The sequence below is a fragment of the Chiloscyllium plagiosum genome, unplaced genomic scaffold (assembly GCF_037043375.1).
Source record: "Chiloscyllium plagiosum isolate Xiang-an unplaced genomic scaffold, Cpla_swu_hap1 HiC_scaffold_32, whole genome shotgun sequence".
NCBI lineage: Eukaryota > Metazoa > Chordata > Chondrichthyes > Orectolobiformes > Hemiscylliidae > Chiloscyllium > Chiloscyllium plagiosum.
The window spans coordinates 23480516-23503503 of NW_028270170.1; the positions used below are offsets into that span (position 1 = coordinate 23480516).

The window sequence follows — 22988 nt, forward strand, 5'->3', positions numbered from 1 at the left end:
ATTTGGGTGAGAATATAGGACACATCGTTAGTAAGTTTGCAGATTACACCAAAATAGGCAGTATAGTGGACAGTGAAGAAGGTTATCTCAGAGCATAACGAGACTTTCATCAGATGGGCCAATAAGCCAAGGAGTTTAGTTTAAACAAATGTGTGGTGGGGCGCCGCAGGGAGTGGAGTGCATCATCTCCCCCTCCAACTCCATTTTGATTTAGTCCTACCCTCCCCTTCACTGTTTTGATCACACAGCAAAAAAAAAGAAAAAAAAGAAAAAAAAGAAAAAAAAAGAAAAAAAAAAACAAATGTGTGGTGGTACATTTTAGTACAGCAAGCCGTGGCATGACGTACATGGTTAATGGTAGGGCCCTGGGGCGTGTTGTGGAAGAAAGAGACCCAGAAGTACAGGTGCATATTTCCTTCAAAGTGGGGTTGCAGGTAGACAAGGTGGTGATGAATGCACTATGCACGCATGCCTTCATTGGTCAGTCTATTGAGTATAGAAGCTGGGATGTCATGTTATGGCTGACATTGATGAGGCCGCTTCTAGAATACTGCATGCTATTCTGGTTGCCCTGCTACGGCAGGATATTGTTAAACTGGAAAGGGTGCAGAAAAAATTCACAAGGATGCTGCCGGGACTGGAGGGTTTGACCTATCGGAAGAGGCTGACGAGGCTGGGGATTTGTTTGCCTGGAGCATTGGAGGCTAAGCGGGTGACCTAATAAAGATGCGTGTGTAGAATGAGATGCCAGAGGAAGTGGTAGAGGTGGATACAATTATAACATTTAAAAGGCAATTGAATGGGAATGTGAATAGAAAGGGGTTAGAGGGATATCAGCCAAATGCTGGCAAATGGAATGAGTTCAGATTCGGATATCTGGATGAGTCGGGTCAAAGGGTCTGTTTCCGTGGTGTATGATTCCCTGATTCTCTGACAGTACTTTTCACTTGCGGAGATCCACCCCATACCTTACACCACTCTGATGACCTCTTAATAGCTAAATGAAATTGGCTTTGGAGACCCCATGCTTCTTGCTGGATTCTATATGAATGAATGTTGCATACTCGGAGCTGCCATGACAACAACAGGAAAACATTCCAACTGCAGATCAATGTCTTTCTCAATACTGGCCTTAACTTTACCTGCTGATGTAGAGTCTTCTCTGGCAAGTTTGCTTAGATTTCCTAAATGGAAACCATTCCTCACCTTGATCATAATGCCAAGTTTTGTGTGGTCTTTGGGAAGCAATGCTGTGTATTACCATGAGCAAAAATGTTGATGGTTTGGCAAGGATAATTCAAAATAGCAGGATCATTGTGACTGTGAGACTAATGTCTGATAGTGACTGGAAAGAGCCAGTAAATTACTCAAGAATCAACAGCTGATGATTAATTGCTTCAGAATAGCTGAAGACATAGATATTAATATTTCCAAATACAATGGTTCATTGACAGTACACAATTGACAAAAAACAAGATCATGCATAAATATTGAATTTTGTTTAACCGGGACAATGGATACTGCAGGATTATGGCTGACAAAATAAACTTTTCTGATGTAGCTATTGACAATTATTCAGCTGTTGTATTTGGAAACTTTCCCTACAATTACGAGAAGGTCCAAGTCATAAGCATCTTCCGCACATCAATATTTGATAGGTTTATGACACTAATCATTCAGTGAAGGATGAAAAATTTGAGAAGCGATAGAGTGCCTTTATTTAAAAAAAAAGATTCACTCACTGGATGCAGACATTGCTTGTTAGGTACATCCCTGACTGTCATAGAGTCATAGAGATGTACAGCATGGAAACTGTCCTTGTGAAAGTGGTGATGAGCCACCTCCTTGAACTGCTGTGGTCCATGGGATAGAGCTGCACACGCTGTGCTGTTAGGAAATGGGTTCTTGGGTTTTCAACCAGTGGCTGTGAATGAATGGTGATGTATCTCCATTTCAAGGGGGTGAATATCTTGGAAAGAAATTGCAGGTAGTTGTGTTCCCATGTTTTTCTGCCTCTATGCTTTTGGGTGGTAGAGATTAGAGATTTTTAAGATGCTGTCAAAGGAGCCTTTGAATCTTTTATGTACAATATCATTCTGCAGTGGTGGAGGAAATAAATGTTGAATTGGAGGACAGGGTGTCCATTATGTTGCCTACTTTATCCTGGATGCTGTCTAACTTCATGAGTGTTGTTGGACCTGTCGAATAATTATGTTTGAACAAATATTGTTGTTTTTGTTGCCACTAATCACCAGATAGCCCCAAGACAAAGTGAAGATAAAGTATGATTGATTGGAATGAACAACTTCAAAAAGAACCATACCCAGTATCATTTACTGCTAGAGGTGGAAAATACAGGTGACAAACCAACCATGGTTAACCAAAGAAGTTATGAACCACATAATATTAAAAGAGAAACAAGAGGATTCGGAAAGTCTTTTTTAAAAAAACAATAAAAGTTGAAGGAAAAGAAAATAAAGAAGGAGAAAATAACCTTCAAGGGTAAACAAGCTTGTAGTGTGAAAAAGGATAATAAGAACTTCTTTAAATATGGAAATAGAGAGAAGACAGAGAACATGGGCCCCATAAGGAATGAGGCGAGGGAAATATGATGTGGAGGAGTTGGTGTTGGACTGGGATGTACAAAGTTAAAACTCACACTATACCATGTTATAGTCCACCAGGTTTATATGGAAGCACTAGCTTTCAGAGCACTGCCCCTTCATCAGGTGGTTCTGGAGCAGGACCATGAGACACAGAATATATAGCAAAAGATCACAGTGCCATGCAACTGAATTGATATTTTGAACATACCATTTACCTGAGGTTACCAATAGTTACAATTATAAAGTCATAGAGATGTACAGCACAAAAACAGATCCTTCGGTCCAATTCGTCCATGCCACCCAGATATCCTAACCTAATCTAGTCCCATTTGCCAGCAATTGGCCCATATTCCACTAAACCCTTCCTATTCATAAATCCATCCCGATACCTTGTAAATACCGTAATTGTACCAGCCTCCACCACTTTCTCTGGCAGCTCATTCCATACACGCACCACCCTCTGTGTGAAAACGTTGCCCCTTCAGTCCCTTTTATATCTTTCCTCTCTCACCCTGAAACAATGCCCTTGAGTTCTGGATTCCCCCACCCCAAGGAAAAGACATTGTCTGTTCATCCTATCCATGCCCCTCATAATTTTATAAACCTTTATAAGGTCACTCCTCATCCTCTGATGCTCCAGGGAAAATAGCCCCAGCCTATTCAGCCTCTCCAGCAAGCTCAAATCCTCCAACCCTGTAAAACTTGTAAAACTTCTCTGAACCCTTTCAGGTTTTACAACATTCTTCCAATAGGAAGGAGATCAGAATTGCATGCAATATTCCAAAAGTAGTCTAATCAAAGTCCTATACAGCCGCTATACTCAAAGCTCTGACCGATAAAGGACAGCATACCAAATGCCGTCTTTACTATCCTATCTACCTGCAACTCTACTTTCAAGTAACTATGAGCCTGCACTCCAAGGTCTCATTGTTCAGCAACACTCCCGAGGACCTTACCATTGAGTGTATAAGTCCGCTCTGTTTTGCTTTTCCAAAATGCAGCACCTCACATTTATCTAAATTAAACTCCATCTGCCACTCCTCAGTCTGTTGGCCCATCAGATCAAGATCCCATTGAAATCTGAGGGAACCTTCTTTACTATCCACTACATCTCCAATTTTGGTGTCAACTGCAAACTTACTAACTATACCTCCTAAGTTCACATCCAAGTCATTTATATAAATGACAAAATTGAAGACAAATCATTTCCAAACTAGTTTAGCAGAAGTCATAGCAATGTTTGAGTAGATTCGGATTGGGTTATGACTATGATTGCGTTGAATAAGATTATGATGAATAGATACATGTATTCTTTATACTTCACTTGTCAATTTGGCTAATGTTACCTTTAACTCCTTTACAGGTTAAATGGCAAAAATAATTGCAGTTGTAATATTGGGAAACTATTTCCTTTAATAATCTCTTCCAATCCAAAAGATGTATCCGCAATCAAAATAAGAAGAAGATTACAGTATGAACAACATAGAAAGCGGTAACTAAATTTGAAAGTACTGATATTTGAAGAACAAATCTCACAGATGGTATATAAATTTATATTATTAGTTATCTTTGAAAACTTGCTTAACAGAACCATGCAAATCTTTTACATTGATTTGTATTTCTGTATTATGTAGACAATAAGGAGGAACGTAGTTTCATTTTTGCGTTCTGTGAGAGGTGATGCGTGTCTGTAAATGTGTTTGCATGCACTGTAACTAAACATTTCAAAAATCTTGCGCTGAACGGTTCAGTGCTTTAGAAAACAAAGAATGCAAAAGAGAAACAAACTGGGCTGCTGCCTACCAACAAGGTGTCTTGTCACACAAGGAAGAAGGAACAAAACCAGTTCTTTTGAATATCTAGAAGTTAAAGAGCGGAAAGATGTCTTTCAGCGAGTGACTGACAAAGGTCTCTACAAAAGCATGAGTTGATTTATGGGAACAGACTTCCATTGGCTGATCAAGATATTTATGTAAAGGATATGTGATAGACACAATGCAGAAGAATTAGTTCAAGCAAGGGAAGAGATTAAAGTCATGCTTTACAATGTGTAATGACTGTCCTGTTCTGTATTTGTGATTGTGAACTGAAATGGGAAAAGACGGTGGTAGAAACCTAGAAGAGTGGAAGGCATTGCTGCACTTTTTAAGAGCAGGTTACTGATCCACTTTATCAGAGCTGTTTGTGCTGCTGTTTGTTCAAGCAGTGGGGAAGTTTATTATGGATGAGCTGGAACCAGGGGCTGTGTTTGTAGGGTATTCAGCAGACAAATTGCTGATTGGTGTCTCAAGTAGTGATCAGGTGTTGATGACAACAGCTTTCTATCTGTCAACAATAATATGTAGTTGGCTTCCAAGTGGTTAAAAAGCCTGTGGCTGCTCACAGCACTCCCAATGTGATCTCATCAGTACTGTGTACAGTATCATTAATACTTCCCTATTCTTCTACTCTAATCCTTTGAAATAAGAGCCAACATTCCATTGCAACCTGCTGCACCTGTGTGCTAACTTCCTACATTTCATGTCTCAGTACTCCCAAGTCCCTTTGTGTTCCAGTTTTTCTCCATTCAAATAATATTCTGTTCTTTCGTTCTCCCTTCCAAAATGGAACGACTTCACATTTTCCACAATATTCTCTATTTGCCAACATTTTGTCCACTTGCTGAACTTGTTAATACCTCCCTGTATCTCTCTTGCAACTTGCCTTTCTATCTATTTTTGAATCATTTAAGCAGCAGTTCTAGGGGTACAATGTCGGGATTATATTCTGTGCTATGTGCCAGTGCTAAGAACTGTAAGATAGTAAATACATAGCTAAAGGGTTGGTGTAGAAGGGAGTACTTCAGGTGTGTGGATCATTGTCTCCTGGGCACATGGCCTGTACAATAAGGATGGGTTGTGCTGAAACTGGCAGAGTACTAATAAGCAGGCAGGGAAATTTGCTAATGCCACTCAGGAGAGTTCAGACTACCGTGGTGGGGGTGGGGAAGCCAGAGTAGCAGGTCATCAAGTAAAATGATCAAAGAGTTGTCAGAGACTAAGGCTTGTAAGACCAAGAGGAAAAACAAGGAAGGAAACATGTTCTGAGATATATTTGTTTTAATGCAATCTCAGGCAGAAGAACTTAGAGCTTGGATTGATATGTATAACTATGATATTGTAGCTAGTACAGAGATTTGATTGAGAGAGAGAGAGACAAAATGAGCAACTTGATTTAGATGTTTCAGGCATGATAGAGAGGAATGCAAAAGAGGTGAGGGAGTTGTGTTAGTGATAAGGGAGACTGTCCCAGCTGTACTGAGAGATTACACCTTGAAGGGCTCATCCAGGGAGGCCATATGGGGACAGCTCAGGAACAGGGAGGGTGTAGTCACTTTGATGGGATTGTACTACAAACTCCCCAACAGCCAGCAGGTGATTGAGGTATTGATATGCGAATAGATTATAGAAAAATGTGAAACCAATAGGGTTGCCATGGTGAGTGGTTTTAACTCCCACCTAGATTGACTGAAACTTATTTAGTGCCAGAGGCTTTGATCGGGTGGAGAGTTTGCTGGGTATGGATGGTTTTTGGAACAATATGTAAGTATTTCAACTATGTGGAAGAGGATCATACTAGACTTGGTTTTGGAGAATGAAGTTAGTCAGCAGATTGAAGTTACAGTGGGGAAGCATTTCAGTAACAGTGACACTAATTCTGTAAGTTTTAAGTTACTTATGGTTAAGTAGTTGTTGGTTGAAAGGTTTAAATTGGAGGATGGCTAACTAACGAAGTACTCGGCAAGAACTGGGAAATGTAGATTGGGGTGGCTATTTGAGGGGAAGTCCACATCTGGAATGTGGGAATCTTTGAAAAGATAGTTGATTGGGGTTCAGGACCAGCATGTTCCTGTGAAAATGAAAGCTAACGATGAACTCGGAAACCTTTGGGAAACACGAGAAATTGAGAGTTTAGTAGAACACAAAAGGAGACATGCCTAAGGTTTAGAAAACCGAAGACAGAAAGAACTGTGAAACAATAAAAAGACAACAGGAAAGATCCTAAATGAGGAATGAGGAGGGCAAAAAGGTCCATGAAATAGCTTTGGAAAAGAGGATTAAGGAAAATCCCAAAACAATTTATACTCATCTGAGGAGCAAGAGGTAGCGAAGCAAAGGATAGATCCACTCAATGAAAGAGTGGGAAACTTATGCATGGAGCCAGAGAAACTGGTTGAGATCCTTAACAATGGTCCTTTGCATCGGTATTCACAAAGGAGAAGGATATGATGGATGGTGAGTCCCGGGAGGGTTATGTTGAAACTCTAGGACATGTGAATAAAAACAGGAAGAGGTATTGGGTGATTTTAAAAGCTTCATGTAGAAAGGACCTGATGGGATCTGTCCCAGAATGATGAAGGAAGTGAGGGTGGAAATTGCTGGAGCTTTGTATTAAATCATTGTATCTTCTTTAGTCACAGGGAACGTCCCAGAGAACTGGAGAGTACTAAACATTGTTTTACTGTTTAAGAGGAGCAACAGAGATTATCTGGGAAATTACAGGCAATGAGTCTAATGTCAGTGATAGGGAAATTATTGGAGAAGTTTCTTAGGAATGGATTTACTCACATTCGGAAAAATATGCACTCATTAGCAATAGGCACGAAGACTTTGTGTGGGAAGATCATGTCTCATGTTTTTTGAGGAAGCACAACGATGATGGATGATGGTGAGGTACTCGATGTTGTCCATGTGGACTTTCACAAGGCATTTGACAAGATCCCTTATGGCAGGCTGATAAAAAAGGTGAAGTTACATGGGATCCATGGTCAGCTGGTAAGATAGATACAGAACTAGCTTAGTCGTAGAGACAGAGAGTAGCAGCAGAAGGGTGTTTTTCAGATTTCTGTAACCAGTGGTGGTTCAGTGCTTGGAACCCTATTATTTGTTATTGACATAAAATAATTGGGAGGAGAATGTAGGTAGCCTGATTTGTAAATTTGCAGATGACACAAAGATTGTGGGCACTGTGGATAATGAGGAGGATTGCCAGAGGATACAGCTGGATGTAGATAAGCTGGAGATTTGGGTGTAAAACATGACAGATAGAGTTTAATCCAGACAAATGCGAGGCAATACATTTTCAGAGATCTAATGCAGGAGTGACGTATACAGTTGCATCCTCAGTAGAACAGTAGAACCCTAAGTCGCATCAACATACAGAGAGGTCTAGGCAAACAGGTTCACAGTTCCCTGAAAGTGGCAGCACTAGTGGATAATGTGATCAAGAAGGCAGATGGCATGCTTGTCTTCATTGATCAGGGCATGGAATATAAAAATTAACAAGTTGTGTTATGGTGAAACAGAACTTTAGTTAGACTATAATTGGGACATTGTGTATAGTTGTAGTCACCACATTATCAGAAGGAGGCTTTGGAGAGGGTCTAGAAATGATTTACTAAGACCTTGCCTGGTTAGGAGGGTATTAATCATGAGGAGAGATTGGACAAAACTTGGTTTGTTTTCACTTGAATGTCAAAGGATGAGGGGCAACTTGATAAAAGCTTACACAATTATGAAAGACATGGATAAAATGGAGACCTTTTCTCAGGGTAGAAAAGAATTACAAAGAAGTAATTAAAAATGTCAAAGGAAGTAAGCTTAAAAGAGATGTGAGAGGAATTTTTTTTTTATACAGAAGATGATAAGTGCCTGGAATGCACTGCCAGAGGAGATGTTGGATACAAATTCTGATTCCACCATGTCCACAGACCAAACTTGATGTAATTAATTTAATGGGTGTGACTGTGTTCTGAAGCATAGTATCCAGGTGCCTCTGCCTTTCCTCATGTATCACAGTGTCAGTGAATCAGACTCCAGCTCATCGACTCTCACGTTCTTGAACAACCAATATTTGTTGAAAATGTGGTAACTATAGATTAGATCTGTTTCCACATGCTGCAGATGCATCACTTTGCTTGCCCAACAACTCTAATCTGTTTAACTAACTACTATGGATTTTAAATAGTTTTAAAATGAATTGCTTAACTGCACTTGTCAGCTTTAATAAATGGAGTAAGGTCAGATGAGAAACACGTTTGAGAGGGCAGCTGTAAGATCCATTATCATATTCAAATGTAGAGAGAGAGGGATTCAGGGAGGATCAAAGGCCAGTAGTGCAGAGCGATCTCAGAATGAGGATGTTGGGTTTACATGGAAGTTGGAATCACCAAGTATGCAAAGTTAGCAAAGAAACTGAGAGAGAAAAGCGGTGAAGATATCACAGTGAGAAATTTATAGCATTACTTGGGTTATTCACAAAATACAATTGGCTGAATCTTACATTTTCTTGGCTAAGTGTCAACTTCGTTGAGTCTTTTGGAAAATCTTTTGACAAAAGTGAAATCAATATCATAGAATCCCTACAATGTGGAAGCAGGCCATTTGGCCCTTTGAGTCCACACTGGCCCTCTGAAGAACATCCCACCCAGACACCCCATCCCTGTAACTTTGCATTTCCCATGGCTAATTCCCATGCATACTTCTAGACACTTGGGCAATTTAGCATGGACTGTGGGAGGAAACCAGGGCACCCAGAGAAAACCCATACAGACACTGGAGAATGTGCAAACTTCACACAGGCAGTTGCCAGAGGGTGGAATTGAACCCAGGTCCCTAGTGCTGTGAGGCAGCAGTGGTAACCACTGTACCACAAAATCGCTTGCTGCATCTGACCAGATATTCGTCATTAACTGCCTATCTCACCCCTATGGCACCCTTCTTGTCCAGTTCGAGCCCCATCTTACCGCACACCATTCCAAGAACAACTCACTCGACACTCACTACATACCCACTGGAAACCTGCATCTTGCCCCATATTGTAAAGGTATTTGTGCAACTGGATGAGCAAGGGCATTCTGTACCTCCCCTGTCCAGTGACAGCATTCATTCAAGAATATGTTGGAGAAGGGAAGAACAGTGTTTCAATTCTTCAACAGGATCTCACCATCATCTCACCTTGACAGTGTTACAGCTGGTTAAGAAAGTCACGCCAAGCCACTGGTAATGGGCAGACTGTTGGAGATGAAACAACCACTCAGTCACAGGCATGAGAGGATCCTGTGGTCTCAGCAATCAGGGGTTTCATTCACAGGTGAGAACAGGATCACCAGACATGTGTGTGCAAGGCACTGGCCTTTATGGCACTGAAGCTTCTGAAGAACAGCTTCCCTGTGGAGATTCAGCTTCTCAAGGTTGCAATTATTTGGCCTTCATGAGCCGTGTTCTCAGGCCTCCTTGGTGATACACACAGACTCTGCCCTCCACTGTCCTATCAGTCAATGGTCAATGGTTCTCAGGACCAAAGGCATTGTGACAGGGGATGGTGAACTGAGTGAGCACATGAGATGTCCTTTCCTCAGAAGAAGATGAGGAGGTGCCAGGAGGCACTCAGACCGAGGAGAATGCATATGCACAGACCCTTCAGAAGACTTATTCAGGATAATTCAGAAATTGCTGACCCCTTCACCTCCACCCTGACTGCCTCCCTCCAACTTTTGGAAATTCAAGGTGAGCAAGATCCACTGGCCTTTGACAAGAAGACCCTCTGCATGCCTGGACTGTTCAGTCACAAACACACTCAGGGTCACCCAATGGGCATCACTGCCAAACAGACACCCTATCCCTCTATTCCTCCATCTCACCTGTGGACCCTGGGATGGGACTGAGACACTAAGAAAGAAAACAATACAATTGAGAATATTTTAGTGGCACGGGTAGCGTTGCGTTTTATAAATATCACTACTGCATGAATATTTTTGGTTTTGCAACCAATCTAATTGTTTCAGTCTCTCTTGTGCCCTGAATGTGTTGGTGTCAACATCCCCAGATCAATGTCTATGTTAAGATCCAGCTGCTGTAGTGTTGAAGCAAGTTGGAAAAGGCCGATATTAAGCAATGGGCTCTGCTCCTACCATTGCCCCTTGTGGTCAAATATTGCCACTCTTTCCCTGACCTCGATGTTCAGAAGTGTTTGCACAAATGAGGTGCTCAGTGATGTGTGGGACAGGGATGTGCAGCATACAGGGAGCCAATGCATTCAGATAGGAGGCCTACCGGTCTGCTTTCTTGACAGGGCATAGGTCTGTGTGTAATGTTGCTGTTCTCTCAAGGATATCTCATGAGTGCGTCTAGGAGTCCCCCTCCCCTACAGGTCAAACATCTTAAAATGCCAATTCCAGGTGTGCTTGTAGCCATTTTCTTTCTCATTGCACGCTTTCAGAGTGAGGCAATGTGACAGTGACACTCTTTGGTCAATGGTTTCCAGTTCCACATGTCGGCCAGGCCCATTCTTTCTTAATGACTGTTCTCATGAACCCTACAGGCACCATACTTCCCCAGGTCCACTCCCAAATCCACCGACAAGAACCTGCACCTGCCCAATTTTCTCCCCAGCCTCTGGCATATGTGGTGACCATGCCAGGTAAAATCATACAGTGTCCCCTCCTGAAGCCAGACTCCTGCCTATGGACAAACTACAGCACACCCCATTTCATGCTTTATTGTATCCTGCCTTTCCAAATTCTGTTGCTTCCTTCAGAACTTTCATTCCTCCTTTTCCCCTCAGCCTACAGTTTCCAATCCCAGAAACACTTTCCTGAGCTTTGTTCCCATGGCAACATGGCTTCCTGCTGTGTGTGAACCAATCCTGTATCCAGGTACCCACTCTGTCGCCATGTCGAGAATTCTCATTATCTCGTTTGTTCACGAGGGTGGTAAGATGGGATGCTGAATAGTAATAATGCAAGATGTGGAATTAAAAAGGCCATTAACAAGCAATCATCCCTTTTCAGAGGCAACTCACTTTTTGTTAGCGAGAATCTCACCTCACACCCAGAAATCAGTTAAAAAGTGTAGCGCGTTGCTCCTGACATCAATAGAGGCCTCATCTGACTCTGTCACAATTTTTAAAGAAACTTGAAAAACTGATTGCCAGTTCAGAAACTCAGCAGCTGGGTCTTACTGCATAGTCCATTGAACATTGTTGTCCAGATGGCAAGAAATTTGAACACCATGCCTCATTAAAATCTTTATGTTAACCAAAGTCAGCAAGTACCAGTTCTAGATTTTACAGGTAAAACTAGGTTACTATCCCTTTGAGAGAAAGGCCAAATTTTAGAAAGAGAGCAAAGTTCTGCTGTTTTCAAAAGAAGTCTCATGGAAATACATTGCCATTCATAGAACTGGCATCACTATTTACTTTTAATGGGAAGTAATTCAGCTGTTACGATAACATTAAGGGAATTTATATTTGCCAGGAATTGGTGTTGGAGAGACTGTTAGGTCTGAAGGTTGATAAGTCCCCGGGGCCTGATGGTTTACTTCCCAGGGTACTGAAGGAGGTGGCTCGAGAAATTGTGGATGCGTTGGTGATTATTTTCCAGAGTTCGATAGATTCGGGATCAGTTCCTGCGGATTGGAGGGTGGCTAATGTTGTACCACTTTTTAAGAAAGGTGGGAGAGAGAAAGCAGGAAATTATAGACCAGTTAGTCTGACCTCAGTGGTGGGAAAGATGCTGAAGTCTATTATAAAGGATGAAATTACGACACATCTGCATAGTAGTAACAGGATAGGTCAGAGTCAGCATGGAGTTATGAAGGGGAAATCATGCTTGACTAATCTTCTGGAATTTTTTGAGACTGTAACTCTGAAGATGGATGAGGGAGTTGCAGTAGATGTAGTTGTTCCTGGACTTTCAGAAAGCTTTTGATGAAGTCTCACACAGGAGGTTAGTGAGCAAAATTAGGGCGCATGATATTGGGGGCAAAGTACTAACTTGGATTGAAAGTTGGTTGGCTGATAGGAAACAAAGAGTAGTGATAAATGGCTCCATTTCGGAATGGCAGGCAGTGACCAGTGGGTACCGCAGGGATCAGTGCTGGGACCACAGCTTTTTACAGTATATATTAATGATATAGAAGATGGTATTAGTAATAACATTAGCAAATTTGCTGATGATACTAAGCTGGGTGGCAGGGTGAAATGTGAGGAGGATGTTAGGAGATTACAGGGTGACCTGGACAGGTTAGGTGAGTGGTCAGATGCATGGCAGATGCAGTTTAATGTGGATAAATGTATGGTTATCCACTTTGGTGGCAAGGACAGGAAGGCAGATTACTACCTAAATAGAATCAATTTAGGTAAAGGGGCAGTACAAAGAGATATGGGTGTTCTTGTACATCAGCCAATGAAAGTAAGCATGCAGGTACAGCAGGTAGTGAAGAAGGCTAATAACATTCTGGCCTTTATAACAAGAGGGATTGAATATAGAAGCAAAGAGGTGCTTCTGCAGCTGTACAGGGCCCTGGTGAGACCACACCTGGAGTACTGTGTGCAGTTCTGTTCTCCAAGTTTGAGGAAAGACATTCTGGCTATTGAGGGAGTGCAGCATAGGTTCACGAGGTCAATTCCTGGAATGGCGGGACTACCTTACGCTGAAAGACTGGAGCGACTGGGCTTGTATACCCTTGAGTTTAGAAGCCTGAGAGGGGATCTGATTGAGACATATAAGATTATTAAAGGATTGGACACTCTGGAGGCAGGAAACATGTTTCCGCTGATGGGTGAGTTCTGAACCAGAGGACACAGCTTAAAAATGCGGGGTAGACCATTTAGGACAGAGATGAGGAGAAACGTCTTCACCCAGAAAGTGGTGGCTGTTTGGAATGCTCTGCCCCAGAAGGCAGTGGAGGCCCAGTCTCTGGATTCATTTGAGAAAGAGTTGGATAGAGCTCTCAAGGGTAGTGGAATCAGGGGTTATGGAGATAAGGCAGGAACAGGATACTGATTAAGGATGATCAGCCATGGTCATATTGAATGGTGGTGCAGGCTCGAAGGGCAGAATGGCCTACTCAATAAATTTTTATGTTAACCAAAGTAACCTATTGTCTATTGTCTATTGTCTATTTTGAATGTAATCCAATTTTAATTAGAGATTCAGATTAATCAGCAGACATTTAATTCAAATTTGTTGCAGATGAAATAAATTAGATTACATCTATGATATGGCACATAATTAAACTTTCTCAACAGGATTGAGTCACCTTTGAAGAAGGTAATCATAGCTCAACCCAATTCCCCACTAAGCTATCCTATCCATGGAGTTGAAATAATGCCGCTGCAGTCCATTGTCATTCCAGGTGAGAATATCAACTTAAGTTTCATGAAAGCAATGAATGTTATCCTTTTTTACTTTTCCATTTTGTATAAAACACAATCTCTTCTTTCAGGTTTGGGTGTGTTTGCATTTGGTAGAGAGAACTATATGGTAGGTACATCTTTGTTTCTTCCAAGTTTTTGTTGATCTTAAACTATGCCTGGCAACAATTCCACTGGGGAGCAGGACAGTCAATGTTTGGAGCATAAGCTCGACATCAGGAATGTGGGGGGGAGGGGGGCCGTGTTGTGGGGTGCCCAAGCAGACTGAGAGATAAATGGGAGGGGGATGGTGCTAAGGGGGAAGTTAGCTGGAATGCAATAAGTAGATGAAGGTGGGGGTCGATAGTGATACGCTGGAGTGGAGGATGGGGCGAATAGGTGGGAAGGAAGATGGATAGCTAGGACAGTTCAAGATGATGATGCTGAGTTGAAGGGTTGGATCTGGGATAAGGTGGGGAGAGGGGAGATGACGAAACTGGTGAAATCGACATTGATCCCCTGTAGTTGGAGGGACCCAATGTGGAAGATGAGGCGTTCTTCCTCCAGGGGTCAGGTGATTAGGATTTGGCAGTCGAGGAGGCCCAGGACTTGCATGTCCTTGGGAGAGTCAGAGGGGGAGTTGAAGTGTTCCGCCACCGGGCGATGGGGTTGTTTAGATGTTCTCTGAAACGTTCTGCAAGTTGGCGTTTAGTACGTGTCCCAACTCGCGGAACTTTTCAGAGAACATCTCTGGGACACACGCACTAAACAACCCCTCCGCCCAGTGGCCAAACACTCCAACTCCCCCTCCCATTGAATTGGATTATGGCTTTTAACACTTTAACCCCACTCCTGTTCATTCAACATGATAAAGAAACCTAGCTTTGTGTGGTTAAAATTCACCCGTTTTAAGTAAAGAGCACACGCATGTTTGACCTGCACCTGACCAACCTGGAGATAATATTAGCATTGACCATGTATCATGAAGATGAATTATGTTCCATTCATTAGACTGTTTAGCTTTGAGAAGATGAGTTTCATAAAACTTTCAGTTCTGTGCTCTGAGGAATTGTAACTACGAAAGACATGCAGTAACAGGTTTAAGCTTGGCATAGGTGATATAGAATGTAAAGTTGTCGATCGGATAGTGAGTAACTTTGAAGTATTTTTACTTCATAATTATTCTTAAAATTACATTGTTCTCTTTAACCCCATTGCTAGATACAATAGGTACGGTAAATAATTTTGAGCTTTGGCATGACCATCTTCCAGATTTAATTCAATACCTTGTGGTTTGGTTATTCTGGAGTTCCATTTTCCAAACCCCTGAGTAAGTTTGCTGAAGACAGAAAGGCAAGGTGATAAAGAAGATCGTGGGTTACAGGAGGATAATACACAGATTATTCAGATGGAATTTAATTCTGATCAGTGTGACATGATGCAGTTTGGAAGAAGGATCAAGACAACAGAGTACTCAATTAACTGCAGGATACTTCTCATCTCAGAAGAATGGAGGGATTTTGGGATGCTTATCTACAGATTTCTGAGGCAGCAGGACAAGTTAGCAGGGTAGTTAAGAAAGCATGCGGATTACTCATGGATTATAAAAGCAGGGAAGTCATGTTGGAGCTGTACAGGACTTTGGTCAGTTCACAATTGGAGTACTGTGTGCAATTCTTGTCACCACACTACAGGGAGGATGTGATTGCACTGGAGAGGGTGCAGAGGAGATTCATCAGGATGTTACCTGGATTGGGCAGTTTAGCTATTAAGAGAGGCTGATAGTTGTTTTTTAATTTGAGAGTAGAAGGCTGAGGGGGAGCTGATAGAGGTGTACAAGGTTTTAGGGGGCATGGACAGAAAGTAACTGTTCCCCATCACTGAAGGATTAATAACGAGGGGACATAATTTTACGGTGAAAGACTGGATCCATTGTTATCCTCATGTCCTCTGGCACAGCCTTTATGGCCAGAGAGGAATTAAAATTTGGGTCCGAGCCACTGTAACTTGCTGCATTGTCTCCCACAGCAACTCATCCAGAGTTTGGGGATATGTTCAGTTTTAAGGCGGACAAATCCTCCATTCCCTCCTCACTCCCGATATTGCCCAAGATTCTCACAGTCCCTGGTGTTGAATCCTGTAACTACATCTTACTTCTCTAAAGTGTGAAGGATTCATTAAACACCCTGTCAATGTCCTCCAGCTCCACACACACATCATCTATTTGCTCCCTCATGAGCTACACTCCTTCCCAGGTTATCTTATTCCTTTGTTATGGAACATCTCCCTTTATTCTTAATCTTATCCCCCAGTGTTTCTTCAGGCCCCTCTTTCCTCTCATAACTATTTTCTTCAGTTCCTCCTGAAACTTTCCATACTCTACTAACGCCTCCATTGATTTGCTCCCTTTGTACCTGCTTATCCAGTGCTGAAAATTCCTTGATATCCAGGGTTCTCTTGGCTTGCTGCTCCTATAATTCACCCTCAAGGAAACGTAGTGGGGCTTGTAGTCTTGCCAATTCCAATGTGAAGCCTCACCCCTCCCCTTCCATTGCATACCGACCAAGAACTAGCTGTTATCGCCGATTCCCATTTGGGTCAGAGCCCACCTATTTGAATAAAATCTGCCTTCCCACAATCCAACACCCAATTTTGCATACCATCTTTTTCCTTTTCTGTGGCACATGTGAAACACATTGTTTTGTAGTCACAATCACTAAAATGCTCTCCCACTACCACCTCAAACACCTGACTAGCTTCACTCCCCAGAACTAGAACCAGCACAGCACTGTCCCTTGTTAGACCTTTCAACTGTGCGAATCCCAAGGCTGTGCTCCCTAAATTCCATCAGCATGGGGACTTTGCAATGAGAGGGGAGAACATGCTGGATCTGGTTTACACAAACATCCCCAATGCATACAGGACAGAGCCACTGTCCCACCTTCGCTCCTCAGGCAACAGCTCTGTTATGCTTATCCCAGCATACAAACCACTCGTCAGACATGTCAAACCGGTTCTGAAGCAGGTGAAAACCTGGCCGGGTGGAGTCATTTCTGCTCTTCAGGACTGTTTTGGGCGTACTGACTGGCACGTATTCAAGGAGGTGGCAACCGATGGAGATTCCATCAACCTTCAAGGAGTACACAGCGTCGGGCGTTTGCTACATTCGCAAGTGTATTGACAGCGTCACTGTATCCAAGACCAACACTTCTCAACCCAACCAGAAGCAGTAGATGAGCGCAAGGTGTGTGTGCTGCTGAGGCCCCGTGACACTGCCTTCAGGGCCGATGGCAAGGCGGCCTTAACAACAGCGAGGGCCAACCTGACCCGGGCCATCCGAGAGGCAAAGCGAGCAAACGCACAGACAGTACACAGCCCCTTTCAGGACAGCGGTGACACACAGAGCATGTGGAAGGGCATCCAGGCCATCACCAACCACAGAACAGCATCGCCTGCTTGTGTTGATGATGTCTCCCTCCTGAATGAGTTGAACAGCTTTTATGCACGGTTTGAGGCACAAAATGACATGGCAGTGAGGGAGTCCACTCTCCTCCCCAACCTCCAATGATCTGGTGCTGTGCCTTACCACGGCTGATGTGAGGAAAACCCTATGCAGAGTCGTTCCACAGAAGGCTACTGGACCAGATAGCATCCCTGGCAGAGTACTCAGGGCATGCTCTGACGTTCTGGCGGATGTTCTCACGGACATCTTCAACATCTCCCTGAGCTGTGTCATAGTTCCAATATGCTTCAGGGCCTCTCCCATCCTCTCCATGCAGCAGGAGTCTTCAGCATCCTGTCTGAATGACTACTGCCCCATTGTGCTTACACCCAACATCATGAAATGCTTTGAGAGGCTTGTGATTAGGAATGTTAAGCCCCTGCTGCCCCCCTCACTGGACACCCTGCAGTTCACCTATTGTCCCAACCGCTCAACATATGATGCCATTTCTACCACCCGCCATCTGGCCCTCACCCACCTGGAGAAGAAGGTCAGACTACTGTCCATAGACTTCAGTTCTACATTTAACATGATCATTCCTCAGCACATGATTGGAAAGCTGAGTCTGTTGGCCTAAACACGTCCCTTTGTAACTGGATCCTGGTGTGTTCTGTGGTGGAACTGGTCCTCCTGGGCACAGATACGGCGGAGGCGGAGGAATTGGGAATACGGGATGGCATTTTTGCAGGAGGTAGGGTGGGAAGAGGTGTAATCCAGGTAGCTGTGGGAGTCGGTGGGTTTGTAAAAAATGTTGGTGTCAAGTCGGTCGTCATTAATGGTGATGGAGAGGTCCAGGAAGGTGAGGGAGGTGTCAGAGATGGTCCAAGTAAATTTAAGATCAGGGTGGACTGTGTTGGTGAAGTTGATGAATTGCTCAACCTCCTCACGGGAGCATGAGGTAGCGCCAATGCAGTCATCAATGTAGCGGAGGAAGAGGTGGGGAGTGGTGCCAGTGTAATTATGGCAGATGGAATGTTCAATGTGGCCAACAAAGAGGCAGACATAATTCAACTTGGGCTGATCTCTCCCTGCCTTGGTTCCTTTACTAAAGTATGATGTATCCCAATTGTATTAACACCCTGTGTTCTCAACCCACCAAACTGGTTTAAATTCCGCCCATCAGCATTAGCCAACTCACCTGGAAGCATGCTGGTCCCACTCAGGTTCAGATGAAGACCATCCTGCTTATATGGGTGCCACCTTCCCCAGGAATGGTCCCAGTGATGTAGGAATCTAAATCTTCCCTCCTTCACCAGTTCTTGAGCTTTGCATTCATCTGCCTTATTTTCCTATTTTTGGACTTGCTGGCATGTGGCACTGGGAGAAATCCAGAAGTTACAATGTTTAACATCCTGCTCCAGACTCCCAAATTCTTAATGCAGACTCCCAAATTCTTAGTTCCCAATTCTTCAATCCATTAATATCATTAGTACCAATGTGTACTATGTCCTGAGTCTTACCCCCAACAGGATGCCCTGCAGCTGCTCAGTGACATCCTTCACCCTGGCACTAGGGAGGGAGCTTACCATGTTGGAGTCATGTCAGTAAGTACAGAAACACCTGTATGTTTCCCTAATTAATGAATTCCCGATCACTATCACTCCTACTTTTTTCATCCTCCGCTCCTGGATAATCAGGATGCCATATTGTGCCAGAAGCTTGGCTGTGTCTGCACTCCCTTGATGAGCCAGGTCTCCTGAGAATTCCCAAAATGGAAAACCAATCTGTTGGCAGACCCCAGAGGACTCCTGCACTACCTGCCTGATTGTCTTTGATTGTCTGATGGCCACCCATTCCGTTCTTTCCTCCGAACCCATCAGCTGAGGTATGACCACCTTTCTAAATGTGCAATCCACAAAACAATCAGCCTCACAGATGTGCCACATGGAACCGCCACTGCTCGCTCAGAAACACAGAGCTCATATTTCTGCAGTTGGGAGGACTTCATTTTCATTATATTTCAGAGAGTAAATGGTGTAGTCCTTCACTCCACAGATATTAACTGTCACAACCTTTTTCAGATGCTTAATTGCACATGCATACAGCAGCATTCTACAAAACTCACCACCATATTTCAATGCACACGTTAATGATCCATTTTCTTGTTGTTTAGGTGAAACTAACAGCTACCCAAGGAGTATTTAACACAATTGCTGAGGTCCCAGATGGTGTATTGAGAGGCTTAGGTGACAAAACGTTAACAATAACAAGTCCATGCTTAGAATTCATAAATGCTGTACTTAAATATATTACTTACACAAGCAAACAATATCAGATCAGTACAACTGATATAGGTAAGTACAGCCTATTGTATTTTATTTGTTAATATAGTGTTAAATAAGCTTTGCAATTTTATCTGTATGTGAAATGAATCCTCTTTCTTGATAATTATTCCACGTTGTTCCTTCATGATGAGGCATCAAAAAAAGTGATTCTTACAATTATTCTTCGATCATTATATCCTAAATTCAAACTGAATTCTTTTAGACTTGGCATTAAAACTTTTTATAGTTTTTGGCAGAGCAATTTATTTATACACTTGTTAAATTGTAAAAATAGCAAATCACCTCAGTTAGATGTTTTTCAGTTAGAACTGACACAAATCCCGACTCTCATATCCTGCAGTTCTGTGGAGACTGTGTATCTCTGGACCAGTAATCCCAGAATACCAGTCTCATGTTCTGGGTGATTTAAGATCCTCTTTTGCAGATGGTGAAATTTGAAATCAATAAAAACAACTGGAATAAAAAGCCAATTTAAAGGTGATCACGTAACTTATATCTTTTATGGAGGAAGATCTGCTATCCTTAACGAGTCAACCTAATGCTATTCTGAATGAACCCTATCCAACCGTGCATGGTCCAAATCCCTCGATTCCCTGCCTGTTTTTCAGTCTGTCTAAATGGCCTAGTTTAAGATCGATGCAACTCTCTAATTCTGGCTTCCTACATAACTCCAATATTAATCCATATACAGTGAGGCTGGAGATCTGAAGTCAAAATGGAAAGTGCTGGAGAAATGCAATGGGTCTGGCAGCGCCTGCAGAGATAGAAATAGTTACCATTTCAAATTCGATGATTTCTTTGAAATTTCCAATATCAAGCTCATTTATGGGTGTCTTCAACCAGGGGTGAGACCATTTTTAAATTATTGTGTACGGTTCTGGTTGCCCTGCCAAAAGAAGGAGGATGTTAAGCTGGAGAGCATACAGAAAAATTTACATGGATGTTGCTTCGATTGGATGGTTCGAGTTATAAGGAGAGGCTGGATAGGCTTGGATCTTTGTTGCCCTCGAACTTCGGAAGCTAAGGAGTGGCCCAACAGAGGTTTACAAAACCAAGAGGGGCATGAATAAGGTCATTGGACAAGGTTTTATTTAGGAGTAGGGGAGTCCAAAACTATAGACATAGGTTTAAGTTGGAAAGGGAAATGTTTAAAAGGGATCTGAAGGGCAGATTTATCACACAGAGCATGGTGTGTAAATGAAATGAGCTGCCAGAGGAAATGGTAGAAGCAGGTACAAGTACAACATTTAAATGACATTTGGACAGGAACATGAATAGGAAAGGTTTGGAGGGATATAGGTCAAATGTAGGCCAATGGGAATACTTCAGTTTAGGATACCTGGTCAGCAGGGACACGTTGGACCAAAGGCTCTGGTTCCATGTTGTCAGACAGTAAATTTGATTTGGAAGAACAATTCAATGATTTGGTATTATATAATACCATTCCTGATTTCTAAGCTATGCCGCCCATGTACTGTAACTTCATCATTAACTGTTCCAAAGTGGACTGCAAGTATTGCACAAAAATCAGCTCCAGTTTATTTCAGATTATTTTCAAGGACAACCCAAAGTGTGGCTCAAGCTCATCAAAGAATCAATTCATTTGGTCTATCATGGGTTTTCTCAGCATTTTGACCTAATTGCAATCTCCTGCCTTTCCTTATAACCTTGCCCATTTTCCATTGCCTTTCAGGCCACAAATACAGAATTATATCCCAAAACAAAACACAAAACCCACACTCAGCAGTATTCAGCACAGAATGCATCCTGGACCAATCCACTCACAGAGAATTTTATAGGAATTTGTACAAATAATTCTGCAGATATTGCATTTACTGCAATACCTAAACATCAAGGTCAGTGTAATCAGTGAATACTGATGTATGCCAATCTTCAGTCTGCACAGTCAATGAAATATCCACAGAACACAGGACTGCAGAGATCAGGAAGGTAAAAGTGTACTTTTCAAACTGGAAGACAGTTAAGTCGTTTAAGTCACTATCTCAGGACTGGAAGTCCATTGCTATTCCCACACACTGTACCAATGATTGAGAGGATTTAGTGTGTTTGCTAAACACATCACTTCCATTGATGTTGCTTTGGGGGAGACATGAAGCAGAGACTTGATATTTCCCTGCAGATGAGTACTCAACCTCGAATGTAAAACTGAAACTAAAATCATCCTGTTCCTTAATCTTGTGAAAGGAATTCAAAGGGAGGATCAACAGAAATAAAATGTCTAAAAAAAATTGATTTGACAACCCAGAAAAGACCAAGAGGTTAAATGGTTATGATGTTAACCACCTATTATGTCATGGAATAACCAAACTTTTGGCACGATAGTTTTAGTAATTGGTCTAAGCTTAAGATATCTCATTTGGAATAGACTGTTTTTTGTGTTTCTTAAATATCTTGTGCTAAGTTTGTTACAATCAGTTCATATTTTATACATCTGCAATTCAGAAAATTGACTGTTTTGAACCTTATTTACATTTTCTCTGCACAAAGTGTCTTTTCAGTTTGAAGAACATGTTGCTGAATTTCCAATTATTATCAGGCAGCCCCCAATACCACGGTTGTTTGATTCTGGACCAGGTAAACTTGGTTTCAATTTGGGTCAAAAGCGTTAGAGGTTTGATCAATATTTTGAAATAAAATTTGTTTCTCCAACTAACTTGGATTGTCTTCCCTTATTCCAGATAATGACATCAATTCCTTGGTAACCATTACAACAAAGACATTTTTAAGATATCATAAGCTTCGAATCTTGATAGACAGCATTCGGAGCTTTTACCCAAACATGACGATAATCATTGCAGACGACAGTGAAGTTCCTGAAAAAATTGAAGGACCCCACATCGAACAATACTTCATGCCATTCGCAAAAGTATAGTAAAGATTTCTGTATTCAGTTTATACAGACTTCAAACAGATGTTTGATTTGAAAGCAGAATTCAATGATTTAATATTATATGATGCCATTACTGAGTCCTCGCTTTTGCTGCCCACATACTGTAATGTCAACATTAACAAAAAGTTGCAGAAAAATCAACTCAGGTTTATGTGGGGTTGTTTTCAAAGAGTACCCAAACTAAGGCTCAAGCCCCATCAGAGAATCAATACATTTGGTCTATCATTTCTGCATGGGCGTTCTAGGCACTTTATCTTAATTCTAATCTCCTGCCTTTCCCCATAGCCCTGAACATTTTCCTTTTCAAGTTAGAAATTAGTACTCTCTTGACAATAGACAATAGACAATAGACAATAGGTGCAGGAGTAGGCCATTCTGCCCTTCGAGCCTGCACCACCATTCAATATGATCATGGCTGATCATCCTTAATCAGTATCCTGTTCCTGCCTTATCTCCATAACCCTTGATTCTGCTATCCTTCAGAGCTCTATCCAACTCTTTCTTAAATG

At 42.2% G+C, this 22988-nt stretch overlaps 1 protein-coding gene across 2 annotated transcripts in view; it reads left to right on the top strand.

The window, feature by feature from the left end:
• The window catches only part of LOC122539926 (beta-1,4 N-acetylgalactosaminyltransferase 2-like), a 48567-nt gene that overhangs the window by 9168 nt on the left and 16411 nt on the right, over window positions 1-22988 (top strand). Inside the window, exons 3-8 of one of the 2 annotated variants that reach the window (XM_087977870.1) lie at window positions 3970-4098; window positions 13677-13783; window positions 13874-13911; window positions 19397-19577; window positions 22077-22163; window positions 22268-22455. In XM_087977870.1, the coding sequence (XP_087833996.1) occupies window positions 3970-4098; window positions 13677-13783; window positions 13874-13911; window positions 19397-19577; window positions 22077-22163; window positions 22268-22455 (730 nt within the window). The remainder of the gene's footprint in view (window positions 1-3969; window positions 4099-13676; window positions 13784-13873; window positions 13912-19396; window positions 19578-22076; window positions 22164-22267; window positions 22456-22988) is intronic. The other variant, XM_087977869.1, reaches the window with a different exon arrangement.